The sequence below is a fragment of the Nannospalax galili genome, unplaced genomic scaffold (assembly GCF_000622305.1).
Source record: "Nannospalax galili isolate Female #2095 unplaced genomic scaffold, S.galili_v1.0 scaffold139, whole genome shotgun sequence".
NCBI lineage: Eukaryota > Metazoa > Chordata > Mammalia > Rodentia > Spalacidae > Nannospalax > Nannospalax galili.
The window spans coordinates 5,813,642-5,839,848 of NW_008345884.1; the positions used below are offsets into that span (position 1 = coordinate 5,813,642).

Below are 26,207 nucleotides of genomic sequence, written 5' to 3' on the forward strand. Positions count from 1 at the left end.
CTGGGATTTTTTTTTTCGTTTTTTTTTTTTTTTTCAACGTATACTGTTTTATGATCAAGGCTAAGAACTCTGAGGGGGAGGTCCTAATTTTCCTGGTAACATCTGACACCCCAGGTGAGGCTCCCCCAAATTTCTGGTGACATAATCAGAGATACAGAGATGAGAATGTGCAAGGCATTTGGGAGGGAAGTTCTTCTAAAACCTTGTATTGATTGATTGATTGATTGATTGATTGATTGATTGAATTTTTGAGACAAGGTCTCTGTAGCCCCAGGTGACCGGGAACTCACTATGTAGACCAGGCTGGCCTTGAACTCACAGAGATTTGCCTGCCTCCAAGTGCTGGGGTTACAGGCATGCGCCACCATGCCGGGCTCTGTAAAACCTTTTAGACTTGAATAGTCTCTGCTGTATCAGAGTTGGACAACTGAGGTTCTAAATGAACATGAATATATCTGAATCATCCTCTAGGTTAAGGATATTCTATGACTGGGCTAATTTGGTCCTTATAACTAAAGGAATGAAAGAAAGGAAGGACACAGCTCAGGGGTTCTACCTATAAGATTCCATAGCCTATTGAATATATTCAGTAAACATTTGCTGAATGTAGAATTAATAAACTAATACATCCGTCAATGAAAAGCTACTGTGGCAGAGGCTTTGGTGTTCTTCCTGCATTCCTTCAGCACGCCTACATAACTAAGGCACACATTTGCTAATATTTGTAGCTGTCTATTTTAGGGCCTTTTCTTTTCTTGCTTTAGGTGTACTCCACCTGTCTTCCCTCCCTCAGTAAACTGGAAATGCCAGAGAGTTGATGAGCCAGGAAGCCGCCTTCACAAACAGTAGATAGAATATTGGTGGGCCAATACCTCAGCTTCCTTACCCCTAACTGGACTAACTTTGGCATGCTCTGCACTGTCTCCCGGAGCACTTCACTGGGCCTGGGCTCTGATTGGGCAAAGTAGTCTCTTGTTTGATGACGTTTCCTTTGTTGTCCCCCTCCTTTCTCCACACCAGCAGTACCTTGCAGGATTCCCTCTTAAAACGAAACACAGACACTACTTGCAATTGAATTCATATTTCTGAATCTAGTTATAGGTGAACCCAAACTAAGGTGGCCACTGAATGTAGAATTACACATTAAGTACTTAAAAAGATCCCATTGTACCTGGAATGTATAGTTGAGTAAAAAACATTTGAAACAAGTGCTGCAAAGCATGACTCCGCCCAGCAGAGCCGAGGAAAGACGACACAGACACCAAGGTGAGGTTCAGGCTTCTTCTTCTCATTCTCTCTCTCTTTATTACACACTTCAGCCCTTCATATAGCATTCCCAACAGCCCTCCCCCCAGCCAGGACCAATCAGGGCACACACACGTAGCGGGCAGGCAGAGCGGCAGCCCACTGGGCTGCGCAGCAGGACCATACTCGATGACGTCCCCGATCAAGCAGGCAGCACATGACTGGGCCCACCGCGCCCGCGCAGGCTGAAGCAAACAAGCGAGGGGCACGAGGCCCGGCAGCCAGCCAGGGCACCATCCCGGCCGGCCGGACCGCGCCTGCTTCCCAGAGGCAAGGACCATCTTCTTATCAGTAAAACTCCTTCCTCACAAATCATTAATCATTTGAAAGAAAAAGTCATAAAAAAAATCCACTAACATAGTGTCCACTTAGAAGATTACTCCCTCAAATTTCTTTTCTCATAGTAACAGTTAAGTTTGTCTTGTCCAGAAGACCCTATTAGCTTACACATTTGGCCATGTATATTTAGCCAAACAGTACTTATAAAATGTCTCTCAGTTCTAATAAGACCTGAAATTGGGCTGGTGTGATGGTGGCTCAGTGGTAAAGGTACTTGCTACTAAGACTGACAACCTGAATTCCACCCCAGAACCCGCATGGTGGAGAAAAGAATTGACTCATCCTCTGACCTCCATATGTGTGCCGTTGCACATACATGCCTACATATACATACATACATATAAAAATAAAAATGTCAAAAATTTTCTTTTTCTTTTCTTCTTTCTCCTTCCTTCCTTCCTTCCTTCCTTCCTTCCTTCCTTCCTTCCTTCCTTCCTTCCTTCCTTCTTTCTTTCTTTCTTTCTTTCTTTCTTTCTTTTCTGCCTCTGCCTTCTTAGTACTGGGGTTAAAGGCATGCACACTACACCTGGCTTAAAAAAAATCTTTAAATTAAAGGTGATGGGGGTAGAGAGATGTATAGCTCAGCAGTTACGATCACTGGCTGCTCTTGCAGAGGACCCAGGTTTGATTCCCAGCACCCACATGGCAGCTAACAACTGTCTGTAACTCCAGTTCTAGAGGATCTGACGCCCTCTTCTGACCTCCATGGGCATTGCAGGACATGATTGTACTTACATGTATGCAGGCAATACACTCGTACACATAATAAAAAAAGTTAACGGTGAAGCCATTCCTTAAAAAGTAAAGAAGCCAGCCGGGCATGATAGCACATGCCTGTAGTCCCAGCACTTGGGAGGCAGAGGCAGGCAGATCTCTGTGAGTTCAAGGCCAGCCTGGTCTACATAGTGAGTTCCAGGACAGTTCTACATAGTGAGTTCCAGGACAGCTGGGGCTACAGGGAGACCCTGCTTCAAAAAGACAAAAAAAAAAAAGTAAAGAAACCTGAAATCCTCTGAAGGCTCCCTCTCACAGCTTTGGCGGGCACCACTCAAGCTGTTAAGGGAGAACATCAATTGATGGTCCAACCCCCAGCTTTAAGGCCTAAAAACCACATCAATGACCAGCACAGCAAACAATATTGGTGCAGTAGTGGCACTTTTATCAGCAGCTACCTAGTTGGACTTAAAGCCCTACTCAATGGGAGGAAACTCATATGTGGTACTGAAAACCTAGACAAATGCACATAGCCGAGGAGGTCATAGATCTTAGGGAAAACTCCAAGGATATGGATCCTTAAATCTATAGGCCAGTATCCCAGTCACCACCCATCAAAGAAGCTTCTTTTTAGAGACAGAGATAATTACAGTGTTCCACAACTGGTCATACATGAGGATTGTCTGTGAATTACACAAGCCTAAGTGGCACATCTAGGATGCAACCTCTACACCTAAGGCTCATGGAACATAGAACAAGGGATGAAGAGAACACTAATGCGTCTTTTCAGTTCCCATCAATGAAACTCACTCATGCAGCAGAGGACCAGGACAGCAAAAGGTCACAAATGGCGAAAATAAATAAAATGCCTATATTAAAATCTACCTACCCAGGACTCAGGGATCATTGTGGAAGAGGGGGCAGAAATATTGTTAAGAGCCAGGGAGGAGGTGCATGACCATACAGAAATGGTCCTACAGGTGCCTCGGACTCTTCTGATACAAACCTACAGCAGTGGTGTCAGCATGCACAAGACCCATGCAAACTTAGGCAGACAAAAACCCAGCAAAGAACTGTGACTGCAGAAATGAACAACAGGCCCCAATCTTAGTTGAAGAATTATTGGCAGCTGATTACTGCTGGGTGAGAGAGAGCTGATCTTCTTAAAGGGAGGGACTCTAGATAGGCTGACTAGGTCCTAGTGGATGAACTTGCACTGTGGGATACCTAGGGATACTAACTTGACATGATAGGCCTTAACACAAATGACAGAATATATGAACTCCAGTGGGGGGCTATGAGATGGTGCTAAAGGGGAAGAATCTATAAAGATGATTTTATATATGAAATACACAAAAATTCAATAAAAATTAAGACCCCCCATCTCAAATTTTTATATTTTTTCTTTATTTTTTTTATTAATTTTATTTTATGTGTATGCATATATTGCCTGCATGTAGGTAAGTGCACCCATGTCGTGCAATGCCTGAGGAGGTCAGAAGAGGCTGTTGGATCCCCTGGGACTGGAGTCCAGACAGTTGTTAGCTGCTATAGGGATGATGGGTTTCAAACCCAGGTCTTCTACAAGAACAACCAGTGTTCTTAACTGCTGAGCCATCTCTCCAGCCCCATATTTTTTATTTTTCATAAATAAAAATACATCTCTCTTGAGGAGGTTTTATTAATATAGCTAATACACAAAAGCAAAAAAAAATCTGAAATCTTGCAAAAAGTGTAACACTTCATATAAATATATGAAAACAATGTTGAAAAAATGTAAGAATCAATGCAAAACTGAACAAAAGAAGGTCTGTCAGAAGACCAATGACAAATGAAGATGGGAAAATAGATAACTTTCCAGAAGAACTGTCTGAATGTCAAAGGATTTTATGGATGTTTTTGAAAAAATTAGTGATACCTTCAGATATGTTTAGCAAAACAAAATAAAGCAAATAAAACAAACAAACAAACAAACAAACCTCCAAGTCACTTTTTTTGTGCATACACCTATAAGTCTAGTACTTTCGAGGTAGAGGCAAGAAGATCAGGAGTTCAAGGCCAGACTGGGCTATATGAGACCCTGCTAAGCCGCTCCCTGAAAATGTTTACTCTGAGAAAGAAAAGGGAGGGATATGCGCTATGTTATGCTATATGTTGTTTCAGGAAAAATTCCATTTCAGACCGTTCCATTTCTATTTTGAGTGACAGAACCACACTTAGATCTACAATGCTTTGCATCATTCCCCAATATTCTTGTATTGAAAACTTACTCCTCAGAGTCATATGTTAGTGGTATTTGGAGATAGTGGAGGTAGTTCAGATTGGATTAAGTCATGAAAAAGGGGCTCATCTTTTTAGTATTAATGGTTTTATAAGACTCAGAGGAGAAACTTGAACGCCGTGTTTGTGATGCTTCACCTTGTGATGCCCTCTTTTATGTTATAGTGCAAAAAGACCTCACCAGGTGCCAAGTGGATGCTGGTACCATGCTCTTGGACTTCCTAGCCTCAAAAACTTGGAGCCAAATAACTTTCTATTCTTTATCAAGGAACTAGTCTCAGGCATTTTGTTGTAGAAGCAGAAAATGGAGTAAAATACAGCTTTTCTCACACAATGTATTTAATCTCAAAGTCTGCTTTATAATACCCTTTTGAGAAGATTATAAAAAACATGTGCTCTGTTTAGTAGATTGAAATACGAAGGAGTTTTAGCCCTTGTTTTACAGTCTCCTTTTGTTGGAAATCTCTTAAACACGGAACTGAGAACATTTGCTATCTTTCCTGATTAACAGATACATTTCTCAGAAACATATCTGTAACTTCCAAACAGTCCCAGCTGGCTGTAGCTGGGGTCTGTGTAATTGATAAAATGCATCTGGCTTCAAGGCACAGATCAAGCGCAGAGGCAGGCTTTGCATGTCCCTGGAGAATCCGGTTGGGCTGGGAGCTGAGTGTCAGGACTGCTAGCTCTAAAAACATTGGAAAAATAACCAGAGCAGGGAGGCAGCAGGGGAGACGCCTGCAGGGCTCTTCTGGTGAAACCCAGTCTGCCCTTCCAGACAAAGTTGCCTGCTCTCCTGCCCTGAATGTTTCCCCAAAGATGAAGGTAAGATAATTTAGTACTTATATACATAAAGACATCTCAAAGGGGGAAGGAAATACTTAACTGGAAGAAATCAAATGAGGAAACGGACATGGAGTCTGGGAGTGACTGAAAAAATCCTTATCTAAGTTGATTTTTAATAGTTCAGCCAAAGTGGTTTGGTTTTCCATATTTTGCAGTTAAATTACAGGCGGAGGGGGCTGAGACTAAGGAATTGAAATCAATGTTTATGAAAGTCTGAGAAAGCAATACAAAAAATACGATAGTAGTGTGGTTATTTCTAAGGCATTTTTTCCCCCTCTAGTATGGTTGTTTATTTTACTTTGATTTGGAGCCATGCATCCAGGCTTTGATTGGACTACATAAACACTTTAATAGGAGAGTGGATTTGTAGCTTTGGAACCTTAGAATTCAGAATTGTGGATGAAAGATTCAGAACTGTGAAAGCAGACAACGTGTGTGGGATGATGCTAAAAGTTTATCAGACACACAATGGACCAGGAGAAAATGATCAAATATTTTAAAAAGTCACTATACAGCCAGGCATCGTGGTGCATGCCTTTAGTTCCAGCACTTGGGAGGAAGAGGCAGAGGCAGAGGCAGGCAGATCTCTGTGAGATCAAGGCTAGCCTGGTATATATAGTGAGTGCCAGGTCAGCTAGGGCAACAGGGAGACCCTGCCTCAAAAAGACCAAAAAAAAAAAAAAAAAAAGATTTATCGTCCTCTTTTTTTTTTTTTTTTTTTTTTTTTTTTTAAAAAAAAAAAAAAAAAAAAAAAAAAAAAAAAAAAAAAGTCACTATGCAGCCAAAGACGAAACCAAAGGTAGAAATCATTATCATAGACTGAATTTCAGGACGGGAAAACAAGTTGAACTTGCTATTGTGATTTGTGTGTGTGTTCACATGTGTGTATGTGCAGATTGACACTGGATGTTTTCCTCAGTTCTCTACTTTTTGTTCATTTGAACCTGGAACTCAGCAATTTGACTAGACTGACCAGCCAACACACCCCAGGGATCCTCCTGTCTCTGCCTCCCCAGTGCTGGGATTCTAGGCATGTGCTGCCATGTTTGACTTTTTATGTAGGGCCAGGATCATGAACTCAAGTCTTCATGTTTACACGGCAAGCACATTACCAACTGAGTTGTTTCCCCAGTCCCAATTTTATTATTGCAGATTTGATATTTAATATGAGAATTTTGCAATATCATACTGAAGCAATGATTTTGCAGCACTGTCAGCTGTGGGACTGCCTCCAGGGTCACTATGCTGTCTGCTCACCAGTGGGGCTGGAGAAGGAGCAAGATAAAGATCATCAGTAAGCATGGATTTAAATAGTCAAAAATTAAAATACAAATTGCAAAGATAATGTGTTTAATGTTACAATTCTACAACACCGAGAAACCTTCTGAGTTAGACCTATGACCCAGTCTGGTATCTATTACTCTGCCTTGTAGATTTATTCAGAAAATTAGAACACTTGTTAGCTCAAAAAGGAATATTATGAGCTTGTTAAAGTCATCTAGTTAACCTGTTTTTTCCTAATATTTGTGTTAACTGTCAAACTACTTCCTTACGTATTTTATGATGAGACATCTTAATAATTGTTTTGTTTAAAATGTGCTTCACAGTCATTGATTATTATGACATTTTATTGTGGTGACAATAAGTACACTTTTTTCTTTTAATTGGTTGATAAACTGTCAAACACTGAAGAAATAGTTTTATTGCAAGTTGCAGACAGAGTTGTATCTGTATTTCAAAGCAGATATTTACACTTTTAGAACAAACCTGAGACTTGCTTTCACAGGTTCCAAACAAGGGAAACTTGGGAAAGCCTTCGACTACCAAGACAGAATAAATGATTTCCATGTCTGGCTTTTTAAGGGGTAATGCATTCCTTCCCCATCCACGCGAGATAAACTCAGAGGATGGCTCTGGAATACCCCTTCGTTTGCTGAGCATCCCTTGAATAGGAAATAACTTGGATCTGAACTATTCAAGAAAGTCTTAGAAACAAGGGACTTGCCTCTGAGTTAACTGAGTTATTCCGTCCTCCTAAGACTGAACTTAGTCCAGAATCTGAAAACTAGGAAATGGTTCATGTCAGGCACAGTGGTGTCTCAGATCAGGGTTTTAGCTGGAACATGTTAGAGGAAGCAGGGAGAGATAGTGCTCATTCAGTGATGAGAAAGAAGAGAAAGGAATTCAAGCAGTTGTAGTTCTGAGCGGCACTGACAACAGTTCATGCCCTGTCTTTCAACTTGGCTGATTCTAAACTAATTATTTCTAATCAACTCGTGTACAGGACTATTCTATCTCCTTTGACAGTGTTTGATGATCTTTCTAAAAGGCAGGAAGAGAAATTGCTCCCATTTTAGGGACTGTCTTAGTTTCTTTTCTGTTGATATGATAAAATACCCTGACAAAAACAATTTAAGGAGGCTGATGCTCAGTTCCCGTTCTCCATCTATGCAGTTCAGGATCCCCTGCAGAACAATTATGACGACTCTTCTCATATCAATTGGTGTAATCAAGATAATCCCCACAGGCTTGCCCAGAGGCCACACTTCCCCTGTGGTTCTAGATTCTGTTGACAACACTAACCATCATAGGGACTCAGCTCACAAAGTTTCAGGATATTCTTTTAGTTAGAGTCATCTTGTTATAATCCATAAACAGAACTGGCCTTGCAATATGCAGACTCTGGTAGGCTAAATATGGGCTATCTCTATGGGAATGTGGCAGCAAAGACGCTGGTGATGATAGAAAGTATCTTCCCTAAAAATTGGTTGAAATGCTATCTAACAGGATTAAAAAATCTTTTTTGGTGGTGCTGAAGCTCAAAACAGAGGGCTCTGTCCTTCTAGGGAAGCATTCTGCCACTGTGCTGTACCCCAGCCCCCAAATGATTTCTTTCATTATGCCTAATTTGGCTGCAAGTTATAAACCAAGAAAATGCACCAGACTCAGGATTTCTGTGTATTAAGGTGAGATGCCATATGCTCTAGTCCTACTGCCATCTCCATGCTTAGAGTATGGAGGACTGTATTCCCCAGTATATGGGGGACACAGGGAATGATGTTCTATGCACATTTGAGGAAATTTAGGGGTACAGGTAGCTTTGGCAGACTAAATCAACTTAGCAGTGGCAGTCATACCTTGTACATTCATCAGAACAAAGATCTGCACACTTATCCCATGGACTATAGGTAGGCTTGGGAAAGGTATCAGATCTGCCTGAGAGACTGATCCCCAGCATGATGATGCAACACCAGCCATGACACTGTACACCAAGGACTCCTAAAGGCAAGTCATGATGAATCAGAAATTATACACACAAAGATGAGTGACTTGTGCCGGGGATCAGTGCTTATAGATCCCCAGTGGGGACTGCAAAAACCATAAAATCACCCGGAGAGACAAAGAACCAGCATTTAAACTGGTGCCGTGATTTTCCATCACCAGACTTCAGCCACATCAGTCAAGCTAGATCTGTGCTGGCTCTTGTCTCTCTTGGTCTTGCTGCCCGAGCACTGAAGACAGACTGCTTGGGAGGGAGAGGACAGAGTGAGGTGGATCCCACTTTTCCCTCATCATAAGCCCCTATGAGCAGTGAGTAAGTTAGGAATGTAAAATTAGTGCTAAATTGAGGGATTAAAGAGATGGTTCAGTGGTTAAGAGCACTGGCTGCTCTTGGGTTATGTTCCCAACACCTATATGGTGGCTAACAACCATCTTAACTTCAATTCCAGGGGATCTGATGCCCTTTTCTAGCCTCTGTGGGCACTGTATGTCCACGGCACATTCATACACACGAAACACTCATACACATAAAATAAAAACAAAGAAAAATAAATAAGTAAATAAAATTAGTACTAAATTAGGATTGGAGAAATGGCTCAGCTGTTAAGAGCACTGACTGCTCTTGCAGAGAACCCAGGTTTGGCTTCCAGCACCCACATGGTGCAAAACTCCACTTCCAAGATATCTGACACCTTCTTCTGGTCTCAGGCATTGTACGACATGGGTGCACTTACACATATGCAGGCAAAACAATCATACACATAAAATAAAAAACAAACATTTAAACTTAGTGCTAAATTAAGTTTGAGTATTAGATTGTCCTATAACTTTTAGGTCCTGAAAATATAACTACTTGCTAATGCCTGAGTGATGAATAAATCTATGAGATGTGATTTCCCATGGGTGGGAAAAAATATAGCTAGAAGAAAGGCAGTGTTGGAAAACAAAATGTGTTGAAAAGTCAGTAAAGGTCTGATAGCACAGGTGTGTAATCCCTACCACCTGTGAAACTGAGGCAGGAAGGAAGGTCCCAAGTTCAAGCACAGCCCAGGAAACTTAGTGAGACCTTGACTCAAAGTGAAAAATAAAAATAGGGTTTGCCTAGTATGTGAGAGACCCTATGCTCAATCCCTGGTGCTCGAAAAAAAGGAAGGCCAGAGAAGACAATCCATTACTGTCCGTCCTTCTCCTCTTTTTCTAGGTGCTGAGTACCTTTCGACCTTCTGAATATGTTATACAGGGTGCACAGATATGTAATATTATAGATCTGTGGAAATATGAGAATTACAGACAGATGAGTAGAACTTCGTAGCTGAAACGAAGGCACTTAATTAGACCTGGGTATTAGGAAGACCAGTGGAAGAGTTTGGAAAAAATGTTGGGACGGTGCTCCATAGGTGTGATGAAGAGAGCCCAGGCAGAAGACCAAGAACACTGGCTCCTTCAAATGGGGGGATGATGACTTTAAGGATTAAAAAAATATATTCATGAGGGGTGTGGTGGCACACACCTTTAATCCCAACACTTGAGAGGCAGAGGCAGGCAGATTTCTGTGAGTTCAAGGCAAGCCTGGTCTACGTAGTGAGTTCCAGACCATCTGGAGCTATAGGGAGACCTTGTCTCAAACACACACACACACACACACACACACACACACACACACACACACATATATATTCATTATTTTTGTTTTTGTGTATGAGTATATTGCCTGCATGTATGTCAGTGCACACATTTTGTGTAATGCCTGAAGAGGACAGAAGAGGGTGCCAAATGCCTCTGGAACTGGAATTATGGATGGTTGTCAGCTGCCATGTGTGCTGGGAATTGAACCCAGGTCCTCTGCAAGAGCAGCCAGTGCTTTTAACCACTGAGCCATCTCTCCAGCACTGACTTTAAGGACTTTTATACTGAGTTATGAACTGAATTTTTTTTTTTTTGTCTTTCTGAGACAGGGTCTCTCTGTAGCCCCAGCTGTCCTGGAACTCACTATGTAGACCAGGCTGGCCTTGAACTCACAGAGATCCACCTGCCTCTGCATCCCAAATGCTGGGATTAAAGGCTTGCGCCACCATACCTGGTATGAACTGAATTTTTTTTTTGTGTGTGTGTTTTTGAGACAGGGTCACCCTGTAGTCCCAGCTGGCCTGGAACCTGAGACCAGGCTGGCTTCAAACTCACAGAGATCCACCTGCCTCTGCTTCCCAAGTGCTGGGATTAAAGGCATGCATCACCACACCTGGCATGAAGTGAATTTTTAATTGAAAGTTTCATACATGCGTAGAGCAAGTTTTGATGAAGTCCACCCCCCATTTCTTCCCCTCCAACTCCTCTTCTGTACATCACCACTTTTTCCTCCCAGCTTCATGTGTTCTTTTTTTTTTTTTCATGATCAAGTAGGCTTTACTCCAAGGATAAATATGCAGAAGTCAATAAATGTCATAAATCATATAAATGGGATCAAAGACAAAAAAACACACTGTCATCTGAGGGAGATGACATACTTCTTTTGTTTTTCTGAGTCTGTGTTACTTCACTTAGTATGACAATTTCTAGATTCATCTATTTACCTGCAAATTTCATAATTTCATCTTTCTTTATTGCTGAGTAGAACTCCGTTGTATAAATGTACCATATTTTTGTTAACCACTCATCAGTTGAGGGGCACTTAGGCCACTTCCATCTCTTAGCTATCGTGAAAAGAGGAGCAACAAACTTGGTTGTACAAGTATCTCTGAAATAGGATGAGTCCTTTGGATAGGAGTGGTATAACTGGGTCATATGGTAGGCTCATTTTTAGTTTTTTGAAGAGTTCTCCACTGCTTTCAATAGTGGTTACATGAGTTTGCAATCCCACCGGCAGTGAATGAGCATTCCCCTTTCTCCACATCCTTGCCAGTTTTTGGTATCATTTCTTCCCTTGCTCTTAGCCAGTCTGACTGGGGTAAGATGAAATCTTAAGGTGGTTTAAACTTACATTTCCCCAATTACTAACAATGTTGAACACTTTTTAAGATGTTTCTTAGCCATCTATTTCTTATTTTGAGAGTTGTTTAGATCTTTAGATCATCTTTTAATTGGGTCATTTGCTTGAGTCTTTGTTTTTGCAGTTCTTTATACATTCTAGATGTTAAACTTCTGTCAGATATGTCACTGGTGAAGAGTTTTCCCCACTCTGTGGGTTTTCTCTTTACTTTCTTGGTTGTTTTTTTCATAAGTTTTTTAGTTTAATGAGGTCCCACTTCTTAATTATTGACCTTAATTCCTGAGCAACTGGTGTTCAATTTAAATAGTCCTTTCCCTATACCTTGTAGATTACTGCCAGTGTCTTCTAACAGTTTTGGAGTTTCAAGTTTCACATTGAGGTCTTTGATCCATTTTGAATAGACTTTTGTACAAGGTGAAAGATAAGGATCTAGTTTCATTCTTCTACAGGTGGCAATCCAGTTTTGCCAGCACCATTTGCTGAAGATGCTGTCTTTCCTACATTGTGTGTTCTTGGCACCTTTGTCAAATATCAGGTGACTGAAATTGTGTGTACTTGGGTTTGGATCTTCAGTGATGTTCCATTGATCTATGTGTCTATTTTTGTGCCAGTACCAAGCTGTTTTTAAGACTATAGCTCTGTACTATACTTTGAGATCTGGTATAGTAATCCCCCCAGTGTTGCTTTTTGTGCTCAGGATTGCTTTTGGCTATCCAGAGTTGTTTGTGCTTTCATATGAATTTAAGGATATTTTTTTCAAATTCTGTGAAATATGTCATGGAGATTTTGATTGGGATTTCATTAATCTATATATTGCTTTTGATAGGATGGTCATTTTCACAATAGTAATTCTTCCAATCCATAAACATGGGAGGTCCTTCCATCTTCTGGTGTCTTTGTCAATCTTTTACTTTATAGATTTAAAATATTCGTTGTAGAGATCTTTGATGTTTTTGGTTAGGTTTATTCCAAGATATTTTTTGAGGTTATTGTGAATGGAGGGTTTGCTTGTACAATTTTAAAAAACCCACCGAGTCTACTTAGTACTGCCAGTATGTACATGGATGTAGGACTATCTACTAGAGCAGGAGTAGCCTCTCAGTGTCTGCAACCCTGAAGAAGACTGACTCTTCCACCTTCAGTAGCTGTCAATTCCCAGAAACTCCTCAACTAGGGGTGTGACTTCATGAGCCCCTACCATCCACACCAGGAGTTTTGCTGGCTTAATCTTCTGCAGGTCTTGTGCATGCAGCCCCAGTCGCTGTGAGTATCTATGTGCAAGCACCCCATCATGTCCCCAAAACTCTGTTTTTCGGCAGTTATCCACTATCTCTGACTCTTACAGTCTTAGATTTGCCCATCTCCCATGATCCCTGAGCCTTGAGAGGTGGGGGTGTGGTAGTGATGTGCCATTTAGGGCTGAACAATCTAGTTCTTTCTAAGACTCAGTGATATTCCACTGTATTCATTTTCTTTCTTCTTTCCCTCTCTCCCTTCCTCTCTCTCTCTCTCTCTCTCTCTCTCTCTCTCTCTCTCTCTCTCTCTCTCTCTGCTGGGGGTGAAAGTGAAATACAGGCTTTCATGAAAGTTGTACAGGGAACTACATTCCTAATCTCCTCTTGTTACACTTTCTTTATTCTTTCATCCAGTGAGGCACTTTGGCTGATTTCATGTCTTAGCTCTTGCGACTGCAATAAATATGGAAGTGCAGATATTTTTTGGCATGCTGATTTTGTTTCAATGGGATATATAGCCAGTAGTGGGATTGCAAGATCATTTGATAGCTCTAGTCTTAAGTTTTTTTAAAAAAGAACTTTCAAGTTTCTATTTAAAACGCAATCTTAGAAGGAGAGCAGAGTCATTCATCTTTTCATATGGTTCTTTCAGTCTTTGTAGTTTCAACTCACAAATCCAGACTGATGCAGATATATTGACTTTACACTTATTAAAGAAATAAACGTGAAAGTAATACTTCATTGTTTTTCTTTTCCAGGCAATAAGCTTGTTCATTTTGGTGGGATTTACAGGAGAATTTCTAGCTTTTTCCAGGTAAAAATATTTTGGATTTTGTGTAGAAATTTTTAAAATGTAAAAAAATGAGTAAATATATAGTTTTTATATTGAAGTTTGAGTATGCTTCTACATCTTGCCTTTCCATGTTTTCAGAAAAGTTAATAGGTGTGCTTTCTTCTTCTTCTTTTTTGTAAGAAAGAAACTTCAAGGCAAAAATACCTCCTGATTTTTGTCTTAGTGCCATGGTTTTACTTGTCATTCCGAGAGTCACACCAGACCTAGAGCAGTATTTGTTCTATAAATGTAAACCTTGCAAAACATTCTCTGGATTTTAAAGGCTGAGAGTGTTTTTGTTTTAGAAAATAGTTTTGTTGGCTCTTGAGAACTGGAAAAAGCCAGCAGCATTTATCTGTGACCTTGTTTTAGTCTCACTGTTGGATTGATGGAAACAGGTCAGTTTACTTGATGAAACCATCAAAATAGCTGCCAGGAGATGTGTGCAAGACCTGAGGACACAAAGAAGAAGGAGACAGCATGGAGAGTTCATTGGGTAACTTAGGTCCTGAGACATGCAATTCGAGTGCCGTAAGGTCCTGCACAGGGTGATGAAGGCAACAGAGGGACAGTTAGGGAGCTTCCCTCCTAAGTCCACATGTTAGTGGAGAGCCTCCACTTTTCTCTGGGACACAATGTAGGCAAACAACAGTAAGTTTAGCTGTTTGTTTAGGGCTCAAAACACTCAGGAATTTGGTTTACTGGTGCCATGTGAAAGCATTTTACCAAGATTGGGTCATTAAAAGCACCAGAGGTACAGCTACAGTATAGAATGTGATTCATTATAGTCAGGGTCATTTGACAGCTTTGATAGGCAAGAATTACCTTGACCTAAATAGTCTCCCAGCCTAGGAATGTGCTAAGAGCTGATAAATCACACAGAGGTTTTTAATGGTCTATTCACAAGTTTTCCTTAACCTCTGAGGACTAAGTCAGGTGTCCTCCACAGACAGGATTTAACATCACATGAGACTCCAGTCTATCCACCACATGTTCTTATGATGAGTAGAATTTTTAAATTTCAGTTTGCTCCCTCCCATGCGTGTGCTTGAGAAGGGGCCCACATGAACAACATGGGGGATATTTATATATAAATTACTGTCATATAGCCTCTGCTAATTTTTAAGTGTCCTACTGTTAACATCATCTTAAAGTATCTTGGGTTTCAAGTTTCTGGATAACTCTTTAAGTCATTATTGAGTTTCTTCAAAGGCACAATACCGTCCTCCTTTTTGTTCTTACCTATGCTTCCAACTCTGACCTTTCCTTTACTTCTGTTTCACAGCATGTCTTATTTTAACATCTGTTATAAAATGCATTCCATTAGATCTGATTATGATTATTTGTATGTCTCTATCCTTCCCTCTATGAATAGTCGATGGCCTATCTTATTTCTACAACTCTAATATGTTAATGGTACTCTGTACACAGTAGGTCTTTAATAAATGTTAATCTCTAGTAATATGAATTCCTCTCCTCATTATATATATGTGTATCTATATATATACTTTTAGTATCACTTAGAATTTTTAAAAAAATTGTATTTTCTTTATTAATAGCATATATTAATTATACAAATTAAACAAAATGGTTCATGGCGAATTTTTGTATAAGCATATAATGTACATTAAAGTACTTTTGTTTATTTTTCTGAGACGGGATCTCATGTAACCCAGGCTGGCCTCACACTCAGTATGACCTTGAACTTCTGATCCTTCTGCCTCTGGCTCCAGAGTGCTGGGACTGCAGGTGTGTGCCATGATGTAATGTTTTGACTATGCTTGCCTATCCTTTGTGTCCCTTGCTTGTCTTTCCATCTGCTTATGCTGGACAATGTGATATTATGACAGAGCCTCCTCTCCAGTCAACTGCCAGTGGGACTCCTATGGCCCGTGGTCAGAATGCAGTGGTTGTACAAAGACTCAGGTAGGTTTTTGACTTGATTATTGCTTATGTGTGGGAAAAGTGTAGGTATGGGCACAATAGCATTGATCTTTGAATGTTCATTAATCTGTGTTAATGTATTTGAAAATTGTTTTAGTAATTTTCAAGACAGCAGGGTATGACTTATTTAAAATATTGTAATAATGTAGTGTCTAAATTTTTCTTGAATGTTTTTTCTAAAGCTTGTTTTTAAAAAATAGTTTATTTATTGCTGGGTGTGGTGGCACACGCCTTTAATCCCAGCACTTGGGAGGCAGAGGCAGGAGGATCTCTGTGAATTCAAGGCCAGCCTGGTCTACATAATGAGTCCCAGGACAGCTGGGGCTACAGGGAGACCCTGTCTCAAAAAGACCAAAAATAAATAAATAAAAAGTTTTTAATCTCTACCTTCAAATTTAACTCTTGAGGGATCTCTAATGCTGCCTTTTGTTTCACTGTCTATCAGAAAGTTTATTTATTATTTTTATTTTATGTGTATGAATGTTTTGCCTGCACATATGTAAGTGTACCATGTGTATCATGATAGAAGCCAGAGAGGGTGGTTGGTTGTTAACTGCCATTTGAGTGTTAGGAAATAAACCTGGGTCCTCTGGAAGAACAGAGTGTTCTTAACAACTGAGTCATCTCTCTAGGCCCCTAAAACTTATTATTATAATTTTTTTTGAGACAGAGTCTCCCTGTAGCCCCAGCTGGCCTAGAATTCGCTATGTCGACCAGGCTGGTCTTGAATTCAGAGATCTTCCTACCTCTGCTTCCCAAGTGTTGGAATTAAAGGCATTGTTTGTTTTTAACTAACATGAAGGTAGGCTGAAAGTTAAAGGTAATAGAGACAGGTAAAAGAGACAGGAGTAACAAGAAATGAAATTAGTAGAAAATTCAAAAATCTGTTTTCTTCACTGGTTTCAACTTTTCCTCTCATTTCAAACAAATACCTGCAAATAGCAGAGTGTCTAAATATTTTACTACTTCACAAATTGTGAACAACCATGAAAAACTCAAGAATTTTCAATGGTTTAAATTTACTTTCTAAATAAAATAAAATAAAATACTGGACTTTACTAGGATATTGTACAGCACTTCTAAAAGTGGGGTTTTTCTTTATGTAGTATTCATTGCAGAAGATATAGAAATGTATAAATCAAGAAAATAGTACTCATGATTCTACTGTTTAGAAGAAACTAATATACCATCATTTTGGTATTTATTCAGCTTATTTTGGCCCTATATACTTATAATTTTTAAACATAATTATCACCATGGTTTGCATTGCGTTATAGAACCTAACATTACAGTATCAGCATGAACTCATAGCAGGTATATTAAACTCCGTTGTATGAGTATGTGAACGTATTTACTCACCTTACCTATTTTTGTATTTGATATTTAGGCTGTTTTCATTTTTTGTTTGTTTGTTTTAAAACAGGATATTATGTACCCCAGGCTGGTTTCAAACTCATGGTCCTCCACATCCCAAGTATGAGATCCAGTTTTTAAAACTATAAATGGAGTGTTAATGAGCAGTTTTGTACAAAACATCCATTCTTTTTTCCTATCATCTTCTTTGGATAAATTCCCAAATATACAATGTTTGTTTTAAAGATTCTGCACATTTGAATGGGTAAATATTTTAAATGGTTCAGTTAGGAAGCAATATGTATTTTAAATAAGTTTAAGTTAACTTGAAAACATTTTTATTACATTAAAAATTTGCTTGCATGTATGTATGTGTATGGGCATAGCCACATGTGGTGGTCAGAGGTCAATTATGGGAATCAGCTTACTCCTTCTACCATGTTGGTACCAGGGACTGAATTCAGGTTGTCAGGCTTGGAGGCAAGCACCTTTATCCACTGAGCCATCTTGCTAGCCTTAATTTTAAACTATTAAAATAACAGAACCATCTCCAAAGAGATAATTTCTTCTTTGACACACCATTGGCATCTCCTTCCCCACCTTTTTCTTTGCATTGCTTGTGGTCAAACCCAGAGCCTTGGGCATGCGAGACAAGCCCTCTGCACTGAGCTGTTTCCCAGCCCTACCACTTTCTTTGATACTAGGTCTCACTCTGTGCCCCGGTTGGCTTTGAACTCGTGGACAATCTTGTGCCTCAGCTTTCCAAGTGCTAGGATTAAGGGGAAGAACCATGACATCTGACATCATTTTAATGAAGTGTTTATATGTGAGTGCTATCTTCAAAACAAATTACACAAATGAAAAGTTTGGCATTTAGCAAATATAATATATAATGACTCTGATTGCAGAAAAGGATACATGAATGAGACTGAAGTAAAAGAAACAGCAAGTGCATAAAAAAATGAATTCCAAAGAGAAAGGCAAATAGAGGGTATTTTTTATGTAAGTAGTTTTTGTTTGAAGACGGTCATCATACAATGGATACATCCTAGATGATGAAACACAATTTTTATTCGGAAAGAGACAGGTGAAAATGAAATAAGGTCATAGGATCAGCATCTGAGAGGTGAGAATGAGTCTGTGGAGAACAGGCAGCCGTCAAGGGCAGGCTGGCAATGAGGAGAAAGGAAAACATGTCCTGTACAAAGTCGTGATTTATATCATTTATGCTTAGAACCTCAGCAAAGGTTGATAAACTAATCATGAAACATGTCTTCATCAATTTAAAAGAGAAACTAAACACCCATCAAACTTGATTGGGGTCTATGCCTCACTTATACCTCTGCTGCTTAACTGCCTTGCAACATGCCAGAGCCAGGCTGTGGCTGACACAAATGCACTCACACTGCAAATTACATTAGCATGACTGTTTGTTCCAGGTGGTCCCTATTTCTAACCCAGTTTAGGGTAGATGAGTAAATTTGAAATTGATTTGTATACCTATTCTTTGCAGTTGATCTTCACTCAAGGGTTAAATCCTCCAGAAACAAGACTTGGTTTGTTTTAATTAAAGGAGAAAAGGCAAGCACTGGGAGAAGCCTAGAGGATGCCACTAGCAGGGAGGAAAAATATTTTGCAGCTCATCAGTCTTGTTTAAGCATCAGATAAATGTCTTCATTGATGTGAATTAAATTAATTTTAGGACTGGTTGTAAATTTCTCATTTAGCTTGATGATGTCTTCAGTTTTCTTATTTTCCAATAGAAACATTTTTTTTTTAAATCATGTTTTCCATTTCAGAGCTCAACTCTTGATCACCTAGTAAAATTCCATTGTTAATTTTCCTTTATCTTTGGATGGCTTAAGCTTTTTGTAGAGCGGGCCTCCACATTAGTCCATTTCTCTTTTCCTTGCTTTGCCTTCTGGGAAGTCTAAGGTTTAACTCAAGTTAGTCTCCACCGTTTTATCAAGGTTTCCTTCACTTCATTCTAACTCTTTTCTCAGTAACCTTCCTTTCCCACCAACAAAATCCATTTTATCTTTTCTACTTAACTCTTGGAATATAGCTTTGTCCAAAACATTAATCATTCTATATTGCAGTATTTTACTCTTTCAGGTTACTTTCCCAAAGAGTCACAAAAAAGTTTCTTCCTCAACCTACGATGAAAGTAAATACATAGTTGGAAGCGCTCTACAAATAGCATCCAACTGTCACTGAACTCAGTGGCAACTGAACCTGTGGGTTCATTGATTTTGTAGATTGTGCAACACTAGAACCAGTTCCTGGACATTGTTTCTCAAACTGAATTCGTTCTTCTCAGATTTCATTACTCAGGAAAACTCAAGACAACAAAAACTAAAATAGTAAAATAAAAAGAAATGTTCTGCTTTGTGTTGAGACTCGCAGGCGTTCAGTTGCTGTTTACGGGCAGTTTGGGGGCCACCCGTGTGTCGGAAGTGCTTTTGAAACACAATCCTGTGAACCTACCCGAGGCTGTCCAACAGAAGAGGGCTGTGGAGAACGTTTTAGGTGTTTTTCAGGTAATTTGTTTTCCATGGGCTAACCATCAGACTGTAAATTCAATGCTATTGATTAAACCTGCTTGATATATATATTTTTTGAATTTATTTGGGCCTATAAATTAATTTTCCCCAAGTACCAGCAAGGTTTTTGTTGGTATACTAATCCCACAGTCAGATGAATCACACACTCAGATATCATCCTTTCAAATGCAAGGAAGGTAGCTGGTTACAATGGCAGGAGCATTCTTTGTCTCTTTAATGGGATTATAGCTATTAACAGGCTCAAGCATTTTTGTTTTTTTGAGACAGGGTTTCACACAGGTGAGGCTGACCTTGAACTCTCTGTCTGTATAGCAGGAAATGACCTTGAACTTCTGATCCTCCACCTCCCATCACCATGCCCTGAAAAAAATTTAAGTTTTACAGCCAGAAGAAAGTACATAAAGAATCACTGATCACCATGTTAGAATTGTTCTTAAACAATGCCTGTCAAACTCCTATTGTAGTTTGAAAATCCAAATCAGGTGATAGCTGCTTTTGGAAGCCTTTGCTGAAGCCCAGGGTGATAGAATTAATTAGCAAATCACTTCCCTCTGCTTACTATGTATCTTGTACTCTCCGTAATCCAGATTGTTGGCCTAAATGTCTGTCTGGTACCCATGGGTTCTATTTCTTTCATTTTTTCTTATGGAGTACCTGATACATAGGTAGATGCTCAACAGATGATAGCTGTTATTGCCTTGAATGATGATGTATAGTGGTCTACATGCTACATTGTGGGGACATCTGCGCACAAAGTGTTCAAAGAGGTCATTACAGAGGAGGAATGCCCTTCACAGTCTGTGGGATAGGGATGTTTTTCAAGGGGGGACAATAGCTCACTTGATTCTTGAAAGATAGGTGGGAGAGGGGTAGAGAAAATCCTTCTAGACAGAACGATGTATTAGGTATTAGAGATGACAGAAACTCTGATCTGTATTCATACACATGGTCTAACATGAAGGGGGCATAGGAAGCTGGTAGGGGAAAGGCTGGAATGACGCTGGGGAGGGAAGACAGGGCCTGGATCACTCGGTACCCTCTAGTGCTTCCTTGGTACTCTGAGCTATTATAATAATTATGATATAATGATTTATGTCTTCATAGTCTTTCTTAGTAGATTATACAGCATATGAAAAGTTTGGAAAAGACAATACATGTTTGTACCTCAATACCAGGAAGCAAATTTTCTGCAGGGCAGACACTGAATAAATGCTGTTTTATCCTTTTGACCCAGTTCTCATGCTCTCAAAAACTGCACATTTTAATCACCAAGAAAAGCACAAATTTTGCCTCTTGGTAAACAATTACAGAAATGAAATCAAAAGTTGAAGGGAGGACATCAATCTATTTTACCTGCAGGCAGCACTATGTGGAATTTGGAGGATTTAGAAATCAAAAGCTTGATGATTATGGGTGTGAGCCTGGGATTTTGAGCTCAGGTTCTATTTTCAGTTTATGCTTGGGCAAGATGAGAATCAATTCTGTGTGCTGAAAAATGGAGACTTACCAACACTAGTCCTTTCTAGACACTCTGAGGATTTGTCTGAAACCTACACTAGTCTACCAGTGCTGTGCAAGGGTCTATCCCAGACAGTGCTTCCTCTCATTCCTCTTTTGTATTTGCCTGGGGGCTTTTCTTGTGGCCAGGTCAGTGCATCAGTAAATCACTAGTTTGCAATGGGGATTCTGACTGTGAAGAAGATAGTGCTGATGAAGACAGATGTGAGGACTTAGAAGGCAGACCTTCCTGTGACATTGATAAGCCTCCTCCCAACATAGAACTCACTGGCAATGGGTAAGTAGTTGAGCTGCCTTTCCTTTAATTTTGTTTTGTTTTATGGTTTGATGAGTCTAATGATTTATCCATTGATCAACCATTTTCATTAGCTCAGAGGTTTTTGTCACATCTCCTAACTGAAAATTCATAGCAGAATACCGATAGATACATGTATTAAGATGTGAAGTCAGCTGTTATTCCAGATACACCTGGATTTAGTACTTTGAGTCCCACACTTCAGAAAATCTTTCAGTCCCAGTTAAATCTGGACAATTGGTCACTCAAATGGGGAAGGGGAGAGAAAGAATGAGAGGAAGGGAGAAAGGGGGGGAGAAGAGATGGTAGAGAGAAACCCTAAATTAGTTTTCAGAAATTTATTAAGTTCTAGGCTGCTGTTTTCTAAAATAATCTAGCTAAGAGGAATAGATATGATTTTTCATACAGTATTTTCAAGTTTATTAATAGAAAAACAAGGCAAAGTTACTTCAAGAAATATACTTTTCAATGTACTAAGAGAATCAGTTGAAAACTCATTGTAGAAAACAATCTCTTCTCCCCAGTAACCTTAATTGTATTGGTTTTATCTATAGATTCAATTCAAAAGCAGCTGTTGCCATAGATACAACAGGTCTGTTTTTCTCAAATACTTTCTTAGGCTGAAAGGATGTTGGATTGCTCTCAGCTATCAGTATTAGGTAGTCTACCATTAGGAGGAGCTGGATGATGTATGGTGGGCATTAGGACGTTGTTTCTTATTTGAACCTTCTCAAGTACTGTACTATAGAGTATTTTAAGAGTTTCTAGAAGCCTTTAGTAATTTTTTTCCAACAAGCACTATTTCTGGTTTTAACTACCATTTCTCCTCTTCTTGCCCTCATCTTCATTCTCATTTTCCTCCTCCTCCTCCTCCTCCTCCTCCTCCTCCTCCACTGGACTTCATGTATTCCACCATACATGTTAAATCTCATCCTTGTCCTCATCCTCTTCCCCCTCCTCCTTCTCCTCCTCTTCCCCCTTTCCTCCCTCTTCCTCTTCTTCCCTCTTCCTCCTTCTCTCTTCCTTCTCCTCCTCTTCTCCTGTCTCCTTCCTTTTTCTCCTCCCCCTCTTCCTTTTTTTCCTTCTTCACAGTTACAATGCACTTACTGGCCAGTTTAGGAACAGAGTCATCAACACCAAAAGTTTTGGTGGTCAGTGCAGAAAAGTGTTCAGTGGGGATGGAAACGATTTCTACAGGCTGAGTGGAAATGTCCTCTCCTATACATTTCAGGTACTTAATTATGCCACTTTAGTTTATTTGTAATCTGTGAATTATCAGAGATCATTTTTTATAACATTATTTTTTGGTATTTGTTGAGAATTTACCTATGCATAGTATGAGATCAGTTTTTAATAAACATTTTATGTATTCTTAAAAAGAATCCATATTCTTTAACTCTTGGGTACAGGTCAATGATACCTTAACTTATTCTATTTAAGCTGATGTTCATGTGAACCTAGGAACTTTACCACCTGCCCTGTAGAAGTGTTACCATTCAAACCCTGACTATGATTTCCTTACTCTGTCCCAGTGGCAGTTCATTTAAAATACATTATTTTCAGGTTGTGAATATCTCATATTTACAAAGAAGCGTGATAGCACATATCTGAACCTGGAAGAAAAGCAATAAAACAAATGCCTGTGTACACCTATCATCCATAGTAAGAAGTGACTTACAGACATTCCTCTTTGATGACATTTCTCTCGCCCCCAAGGAAACCTCTATCATATAGTTTGTAATAATTTCCTTGCTTTGCTCTGTTATTATCTTGTGTATCTACATGAATATGTGTCCTTAAGTAAATATTTTTGATTTATTTATGCATGCTTTTACTTTTTATATAAATAGAATCAGTTCTGGAGAGATGGCTCAGTGGTTAAGAGCACTGGCTGCTCTTGCAGAGGACCCAAGTTTGGTTCCTGGCACCTGTATGGCAGCTAACAACTGCCCATAGCTCCAGTACCAGGGGATCTGATGCCTTCTTTTGGCCTCCACAAGCATTGCACAATCATGGCACATTTACATACATGCAGACAAAATACTCATTCACATAAAATATATATTCTTTTATGAGGTTATTTTTTTTGCTAAAATTAAAATCTAATGCAGATGTGATTTTTATTCTGTTCCCAATTTTTCTTATGAAAATTCATTGAACATTACTGTGCATGAGTCTTACACAAATGAGTTGGAGTTTCTTCAGGGCATATATCTGAAACTCAAATTGCTGCTTTGTAGGATATGCACATAGTAAACTTTACTAAGATTCCAAAATGGCGGTATCAATTTATATCCTACTCACTGTGTGGACAAGTGGCCGTGGCTCCATGTCCGAACTGGTACTGCCTGACTTTTCCCTTTCATTTTTGCTTCTGCTCACAGGGTCTCTTCTGACCCTCTGGCTCCAGACTTGTGCTCCTCAGGTGTCCCTACTGATGTGCATACTTAAACTCACCCTGTTTCTTGGTGCTGACACCAAATCTACTCATACAAAATACTTAAAGATTTCAGGGACTTTCCAAAGGATATGGTCTGTGTGGAGGGGGAGAGGGGAGGGAGGTTCAAGTACACATCCCAAACACATTCCAGTCATCCCAGTTGGCATCCTAATCTGCAAACTCCCTTCACACAGCCTCATTAAGATGAAGTTTCTGTTCTCACTGTTCTAATGTCATTTGCTTTCATCTTCCAGCAGCCTCTCTCCTATTCTGTTTCCTCCCTTCATCTCAGAACTCTCTGAATTTTCCAGTTGAGTGATCCTTATCTGTTACTAGCAAATTTGTAAGTTAAGATTACTACTGTTCAGATAGGAGGACCTTCTGCTCACCCGGATTAGATCTTCTATAGAAGCAGCTTTGTGAGTTAGTCACATTGGACATTTATTGAATCATGAAACTAAAAGAAGTACTAGGGATGTGGAAGGAGATGGAGAAAGGGGGAATAAGAACCAATAGCAGAGGGAATGAATAGGACTCAAGTGCATTATATGCATGTATGGAAATGTCATAATGAAATACCCCTGCTTTGCACAATTATGATATACTATTAAAAAGCATTGAGTCAAGAGAGTGAAACAGGCCTAGCATGATGGCACATGCCTTTCATCACAGCACTTGGGAGGCAGAGGCAGGCAGATCTCTGTGAGATTGAGGCCAGCTTGGTCTACATAGCAAGTTTCAGACCAACTAGGGCTACAGGGAGATCCTGTCTTTTAAAAAAAAAAAAAAGAATGTGAAACATAAAACTGATCTGAGAAGCAACTGTAGTTACCAGGTTTTGAATATTTGTTCTGTTTCTGCTTTGTTTTAGGCAATTGGTATGGATTTAATCCTTACAATATTCTTGGAATGTAATATTTTACTATTTTATAGTGAACACATTGAGGCTCAGAGGACTTCAACCAAATTAAAAACTAGCAAAGCCTGGATCCATTGTATCAATTCATACAGCTTTTAATTTTTCTATTACATTTCACTCTCCTGATTTCTTGCATTTAATTCCATTTTCAATTCCAAATTGTGTAGTGAATAACATACATTATAGTTTAACCTTTGGCTAGAAGGGATAACATGAGATAGGTGCGTGAAGATATTAGCAATTACTGTTAGTTTTGTATCCCTGGAAAGATGTGTTGCTAATTCTTTCATAATTATAAGGAAGAGGAATTGCATGTAAATTTTCAGAAGGGTCAAATTTAGAAAGTTACAGAGAAAAGGAAATAATGAGGAAGAATATTTTAGATTTAGTTGGAAGGTAGATGTGCTGGAAGTCTGCAGGCTGCTGAAGAGAATGATTTAACAGCAGCATGATCCTGACATTCATTTTCCCCAGCAGGGCTTGGTTTTGCGATTGACGTGCGAAATGCCTTTCCCGTCACTGAAAGTGAAGGTGTTTGTCAGAAGTAGAGGGAAATTATAGCCTGTTCCTGAGTGCAGTATAGTGATGATTGGAGGATTCAGCCAAAGGGAAGTGAGGTGGAAGCAACACGCAGTAAGCCAGTCATCTGAGTGCTAGACCCAGATGCAGAGATGGAGGCAGTGAGTGTCCCCCAGAGTTCAGATAATTGAACTAGGGCTCACTGGGTCGTCAGCTCTCCTCAGAGTACAGGGGGCTCTTGACTTACTTGAAATATCAGTATTAATAAGCAATTATGAGGCATTATAAATCGATCTCTTAAAACCTGCATTTGATTATCAGCTTATTATCAGGTTATGTTTTCCAGGGCAAACCTGGTCTCTTCTTGAGTAAGCTACTTACTCACATCCTCTGCTGACACAAATTTTTGTAGAAAGGCTTTTGAAATCCTGGCAAGCTGAGATTCATGGGTGTTTGGAAGGTGGCCCTCTGCTTTGCTCAAGTTGTAGATGGGGGTAAATTACAGATCAAGCTGGAGACACTTCTTGCATTCTTCTGTTTGGGTCATGAATGTATCTCATATTTTATTATTTTAAGTATTTTATTATCACCATCCTTTTTCTTTCTTTTCTTTTTTCTTTTTTTGAGACAGGATCTTGCTACAGCCCCAGCTGGCCTGGAACTCACTATGTAGACCAGGCTGGCCTTGATCTCACAGAGATTTGCCTGCCTCTGCCTCCCAAGCGCTGGGATTAAAGGTATGTGCCACCATCATATTTTATGATGAGAGACCCTACACACATATCAAATGAATAACAGAAAATAAAATTTTAATTAATTAATTAAAAATATTTTAT

The 26,207-nt window shown here is 39.5% G+C and overlaps 1 protein-coding gene across 3 annotated transcripts in view; it reads left to right on the forward strand.

The window, feature by feature from the left end:
• Nucleotides 1-5,328: 5,328 nt before the first annotated feature.
• Nucleotides 5,329-26,207, forward strand: part of C7 (complement C7) — a 68,531-nt gene continuing 47,652 nt past the window's right edge. Inside the window, exons 1-7 of one of the 3 annotated variants that reach the window (XM_017800347.2) lie at nucleotides 5,336-5,463; nucleotides 6,693-6,778; nucleotides 13,746-13,801; nucleotides 15,670-15,745; nucleotides 19,523-19,656; nucleotides 21,328-21,475; nucleotides 22,586-22,724. In XM_017800347.2, coding sequence (XP_017655836.1) covers nucleotides 15,705-15,745; nucleotides 19,523-19,656; nucleotides 21,328-21,475; nucleotides 22,586-22,724 — 462 coding nt within the window. In that variant the 5' untranslated portion in view covers nucleotides 5,336-5,463; nucleotides 6,693-6,778; nucleotides 13,746-13,801; nucleotides 15,670-15,704. Of the gene's footprint in view, nucleotides 5,464-6,692; nucleotides 6,779-13,745; nucleotides 13,802-15,669; nucleotides 15,746-19,514; nucleotides 19,657-21,327; nucleotides 21,476-22,585; nucleotides 22,725-26,207 lie in introns of all 3 variants that reach the window. The other 2 variants (XM_008842124.3, XM_029567809.1) reach the window with 2 other exon arrangements.